Below are 6519 nucleotides of genomic sequence, written 5' to 3' on the forward strand. Positions count from 1 at the left end.
AGATTTAGAATAAGTTCATAACAAATAAAGCTAATTAGTAAACTAATTTGTTAAAGCACATTGAATCTTAAATGGTTCTTATTTGGTATAACTACAATTTAAAATTTTCATATAAAAAAAATATTGTTAATTTTGTTACAGCATTTTAAAATTAAGAATATATAACCTTACAATAGCTTCTCTATATAACATAACATATTTTCAGAAGAACATCTTCTAAACCATATATCTGTTATATATAATATGTTCACTTAAAAACACATTTAAAATATTTTTAATTTGAAAAATTAAAGATTAAACCTAATTTTTAGTTATAAGTTGATATTATTAATATTAATGACATATTATTATTTGCTACATTTCTTTAAAGCCTTCTTTGGATTAGAGTTATTTAATAATCATGTTTCAAGTTAAAGTTTTGAAAATAAAATCATTTTAAGTGAAAATACGTTAAAATATATTAGTATATAATAAAACAAATATTATTTTCTTTAAAAAATAGGACATATTCATACAACTTAATTCATAAATTGAAATAAGCATAAAACAACTGCATTCATTGAAATATTATTTAAATAATCCAATCAGCACAAGACTTATTAATATAATACAATTTTTTTCTAATTTATTTTCTAATCAATCATATAATTCAAATCATCCACACAAAAAATGTAAAAAAATATAACATACTATATATGTATTTTTTTCATTATTAACCTAAATAGTTAACTTTGAACTCAAACCCTAATTTCCTATTACACAATGATAAAATTGCTCCTTCATTTGCATGCTAGTGTCTAATTTAGAAAAACATACATAAAAAAGTTTTAAAATCACAACCTGACTTATTAGATTATGTCCAAACATTTATTAATTATTCAAGTACAATAGTCTTACTTAAAATATTTAAAAAAAAATGTCTTTAACTTATTCGATTCTCATTCAAAATATCATTTAGTGCTAATCTTTTTTAAAAAATAAAAAAATCAAAATCTTATAAATTATTTCTAAATAAGGATAATCCCAAAATTGACTTTCATTTTTGTAACTTATGTATGCTCACAAACAAAGTGAGAGATCTTGTTTGACTATATATACAATAGACATATAAGTAAGAAAAGAGGGATTGATAAGAAGTTTAAACAATCAAATTCATATTAATAAGAAAAAAAATCATGTTAAAAACAATTCAGATGCAATATATTACTATCCAAATCAAACAAATAATAAATAAACACCCAACTTTGTTAATCTTAAGAAAATCAAACTACAAGAGAAACACATTAAGTCGTGTAAAGATTCATTATTGAACTAAGAAAGATTATAGGAAAAAAGTCTAATATGATGGTGGTCCAATGGAGTAAAAACAAAAAAAACATTGATAGAAGGTTTTAGACGAGTTTGAACTCACCTCTATTGGTTAGCGGCATAGAAATAATAAGCTTGCCAATCAAGAGTTGTTGATTTTGGTACAATTTCATCGTCAATAGATGCACACCACTTGTCATTTTTTGCATCAGCTAGTAACCATCTAACCTCGTCGGGCACATTCGTCAAATCAAAGTTCCAACCATCCGATCTTTTTGAATGTGATGCGGAATTTTTCCTTTTTTGGATTTTGCTACTGCTCGCATGGTTCTGCTTTGTGAAAAACTATAAATTAAAAAAAGTTGAAGCAAGAAACTGATATATTTATTTTTTTGCTTTAACTTACATTTTCTGCCGAGTCTGAAGCTGGTCCGTTTGAAGTATGGTCGATGTTAATGTTGTCTAAGAACAAATGATCCCCTCCCGTCTCTTTCTCATACTGATTATGCTCCTCCGGTTCACCACTCTGCTCAATAATTTGCCATTCTTCCCCAAACTGTGACAGTCTTGTATCTATCATTTCCCCGTTGCTCCTTCGCAGGCGACAAATAACAAAGGGCTTCTGTAATTGGTTTGAAGTTAATTTACAAATTAACAAAAAAAATAAATTTGACAAAATTTGGATCACGGTACTCAAAATTATCAAAGTAAACCTGACCTGTATGTCAATGGAAGAAAGTTCATACATGAACCAGCCAGTTTTCTCCGCCCCTGGTGCCTGACCGATGTAGAAAAACAGAGTTCTCTTTTTACCAATAATTTCTGAGGCATACGTTACACTGCATTCTTTTTCCGAAGCTTTCCAATAACCAGATTGAGTAGTTCTCGCACTTGGAGATTCTTCCGGATACTTCTTATCAAGGGTAGAGAAGTAGAACTGCTCAAGGTTCGATTGTATGACGGATATACCTGTAAACATGTAAACTAGAACTAGTCAAATTTCATCCCGTAAATAAAAACAATTAATTGACCATATAATATGAGATAAAACTTGAAGAAGATCCAATCAAATTTGTATAAGAAATCAGATGACATTGGAATAGATATTGACCTTAAATTAATAGGGCTAATACTATATATCTTTTTTACATGTGCATGACTTCTAAACAGTCAACCCCTCTTATCGATCTAGGGTTTAATAACCTAACTATTTCATATCAGATTAAAATTAATATCAACTGGATACAATTCCAACCATCTATCTATCCAACTACAAATGTCTGACAATCATACCAACTCTATGCTTGATTTGTGTAGAATACTTGTGTTTAAAATAGTGTGTTGATTAGTGTCAATCTCTTCCACCCTTGGAATACATGTTTTCCCCTCCTTTGAAATCTCTTCAACTAACTTTCCATAATCTAGCTTTCCTAGATTAAGAGATTTATTATCACAATTCATATAATCATGACTAAACGACCAAATCGATAAACAAAATCTGCCAAATACTTGAATTTGATCAATATATTTGCCTTTTCAAACTTATTAATCAACCACAAACATCTAGCCAAAAGTTGATTAACATTAAGACTAATTCTGACAGAAGGAAATTCTTTAAATCTTCTTCCTTATATATAGGTAAAATTGATAACAGAACACCTGCAAAAGAGACCATCTTAATTAAAAGCATACCTATCATTGATTTGTTGAAATAAATTAATTAATATGTATTTAAAATTTTATAATGTATTTTGCAGTTGAAATGATGTCATGTATTAACTTAGATATCTAGGGTTTTTAGAAGACTTTTAGATAAGACAAGAATGACCTAAGCCTTTGAGAGAGATAATCCATATACAATAACTATTTCATTTATTCATTACTACAAATATTACATAATCCCCTATTTATAAGCTACTAACTCATTAACCCACTAACTTACTCTACTTAAAGAACTCAATTTGTTTGGGGTATGGTTGTGCAAAGTTAAATGAAACTTCTTTGCATCTAAATGAGAAAAATGTGTTTTGAAAGACAAAAAAAAATATGGATTAACAAGCCCTTACCATCATCCTTGTTTGGATGATTCCATGTTTCAGAAGCCTACAATACCACCTCAAAAGAAGTTTTGGAAGATTTTAGCAAAATCTTTTGGTTTTGTTGACAAAGTGAATAATTTGATTCTCCAATTCATGTGTAGTGTTTTCAAATCCTTGAAAATGAAGAATTTCGTTTTGATATCAAAATATTGTTTGGATTAAGGATGTTTATAATGAAAATATATGAAGATGTATGTGTCATGAAAAAGATTATGTGATTTTTAACACCCAAAATTAAATTACATGTTATTTGTAATTGAGGAATCACAATATCTGTGTTTTAGAACATTAAATATTTGGAGTTTTCACTATAAGTTCACAAAACAAAAATTAAGAAGAGATATGAAAAAAAAACATATAATGGGCATGGGCATGGGTAAGGAAAAAGACAAAGAGAAAGAATGAATAATTAGGTAAAAACATATCATCTTTGAACATGTTTTTGGCACATAATCAGATAACCATTTGAACTTTGATGCTCTTAAACTTATGAATGAGGAAGCGATGGTTAAAGTGATGTCCCAATTAATCCATCATAATCAATCATTTGAAATATGACTCCTTAGAAAAGATATAACAGTTTTCCTAAATAAGCTACGTCAAGAGCAACCATCCCTTTGAATTAGTACAAGCTACATCCTACTCCTCACTTTTAATGATGACTTTACCCTAAAGACTTGACAGGGGTCTTGCTTGATGTGAGATATTTCCTACTAATTTTAATTAACTCGACAACCCAATTAAATTCTGTAGATCAAGTACATGGAATTGAGACATAAAAAAAGAAATAGATTATGAGTTCTTTCTTCCTTGTTTTAATAGAGAAAATGTAGAGTTTGTGTTATTAACTCAAGATTTAACTACACCAATCATCTCTACGTAATGTTGATAAAGAGAACAAAACAATGAAGAGTTTACACGAAGTTATTTTGATATTATTGAATTGTATAGTTTTTGTATATGCAAGTCATAACTTTTGATTATGCCTAAAGACAAGTCATAACTTTTGATTATGCCTAAAGACAAAAGATAGAGACAGCCCAGACAATGAATGTACTTGAAATCTAGGAGTTATATTGAGAACTGATTATGCTTCTAAATGACCATTAGAGTTAAAGTGTACAATACAAAAATGAATAAATAAATGTTCGTTATAAAATGTTACAATCAAAAATATGGAGTAGACTATGATGAAGTCTATGCACTATCATGGAGAGTATTTGATTACTAATCTCATTTTGACATGAAGGAAGTGGGAAATTTATAAGTCTGATATGAACTAGGTATTCTTGAATAGACATCTTTTACATGCTTATATTGAACAAATCTTAGACTTCATAACAAAAGGGGACGAAAATAAAGTTTTAAAATTGAAGAATACCTTATATGGGTAGAAGTAAGTATCAATCTATTTGTTTTTTTTTGCCAAATTGAGTATACTCTTATGTAAAGTCACATGATAATGATAATGATGATATTTTGTATTTGTCTTTAATTATGTGAAGGATCATATTTTTATAAGTAATAACAAAAACTTCTTTGACAAATTCAAAGGAATTATATTTGAAAGGACTCAACATGGGACTCAAGTCATACTATTAGGCTTAGAATAGTAAAATAAATTGAACTATGTATTATCATATCTCAAGAAAGGCATGTGACTGACATCTTTAATTTCACATGATTGTTAGTATTCCCATGAGCACACCCATAGCATATGAAATTCATTAACTGTAAAAGTTTGAACATAGAGAAACAATGAATTCAATTCTTTTTAAGTATTGTAAGTTTGAAATTTTTGAAAACTATAAAGAGGTACAACTGTTTACGGAATGTACTACTTGTCCACTAGTCACTTAAAACTCAAGGTGGGTGGGTCTAGTGATTGTGATATTTTTGTGAAGACATTGATGATAGAAAAAGTTTACAGAGATTTTGGATTCTTTTTAGAAAATAATCATATTTAATGGAACTTGAAAAAACAATCCATTGTCACACTTTACCAAAGTATGAATTAGAATCTGCAACTTATGTACATGCCATGGCATGTGACTATTAGAGGAGCTTCATTTATCACAATTGAAGCTACACAGATTTTTGTTGAAATCAAATCTGCTCAAGTCTCCAGTGTGGTAAAAAATTAAATATAATACAAAGTATCATTTAATTTCATTAGAGATCATATCATGATATAGCTCAAATATGAATCGATTTGTTTGATATCTTCATCAAAGGTTCAAAAGCACAAGTCTTTAGTAAAATTTCTCTCCATTATATCTTCCTGCAGGGATGAGTCCCTGGATCTTGAACCAAATTAAAGGAGAGGAATTAGAAGAGATTTCCTCTTAAGTATGATCATCCTCACCTCATTCACTGAAAATAAGTAAACCTTTTCAAGGTGCTCAATCTGAACCCTTGTCTGGAATAGTACTAAAGAACCCTAGCCTTTCCAAGATACTTAATTAAAGGCTTGAAGAAAATCAATCAGGTTAGTTGATAGTTAGTCCGTTTGGAAAGGATCTTACTGATTAAGGAGATAGACTAATTTGTATGCCTCGATCTATGATTAATTTGATTCCATATATAGATCTGACCTGAAAACGCGAAGCCTAGCCCTAGTACATAAGTAAACAGATAGATCTGAACAAAATCTAATTGAGAAATTGATTGCGGAGGAATAGAGAAATTAATCTGCTAATTAAAGAATAGAAGGCGTTTTAATAAGTTATAGATAGGAAAAAATAAGGGTTACATGGATTGGAAGGAGTATATATATATAAATAGGGTACATATGTATGCCCTAGATACAAAATAAGGCCAATATTTTTAGAGAGAGAAACAAGAATAGTTGAATAAAATTGAAAAGGAAAGATACCATATGAGAAGGTACTGTTGTTCTTCCATGTATATAATTTATCTATTCATCTTCACCTGGCAAAGCCTTAGACTCAACTTCAGGAATGACATAAACGCTTCTCTCGGAGCCCTGGATATTCTCGTCGAGATAGTAATTAACTAAATCCCCGTCAGTCGGCGAGGATCTAAAACCTGTGAAAACAGATGGTAACGATGTCAACCATTTAAGCTTCTGTATAGGCGTCTGCGCAGCCAT

At 29.4% G+C, this 6519-nt stretch overlaps 1 protein-coding gene across 1 annotated transcript; it reads right to left on the reverse strand.

The window, feature by feature from the left end:
* Positions 1–1413: 1413 nt before the first annotated feature.
* Positions 1414–6519, reverse strand: LOC124920134 (NAC domain-containing protein 60-like). Its single transcript, XM_047460554.1, has 4 exons — positions 6339–6519; positions 2027–2277; positions 1715–1930; positions 1414–1653 (listed from the first exon to the last, which is right to left on the reverse strand). The coding sequence occupies exons 1-4, from the start codon at positions 6517–6519 to the stop codon at positions 1414–1416; spliced, it is 888 nt and encodes a 295-aa protein (XP_047316510.1).

Source organism: Impatiens glandulifera, chromosome 1, assembly GCF_907164915.1.
Source record: "Impatiens glandulifera chromosome 1, dImpGla2.1, whole genome shotgun sequence".
Classification (NCBI taxonomy): Eukaryota; Viridiplantae; Streptophyta; class Magnoliopsida; order Ericales; family Balsaminaceae; genus Impatiens; species Impatiens glandulifera.

Bases quoted from the DNA above. Each gene is read 5' to 3' on its own strand.
- LOC124920134 (XM_047460554.1), bottom strand. From the start codon at position 6,519: ATGGCTGCGCAGACGCCTATACAGAAGCTTAAATGGTTGACATCGTTA. The intron at 2,278-6,338 runs GTGAAGATGAAT...ACATGTTTACAG, and splicing joins TGAGTCTAAGGCTTTGCCAG to GTATATCCGTCATACAATCG. The intron at 1,931-2,026 runs GTCAGGTTTACT...AACCAATTACAG, and splicing joins TTTCTTCCATTGACATACAG to AAGCCCTTTGTTATTTGTCG.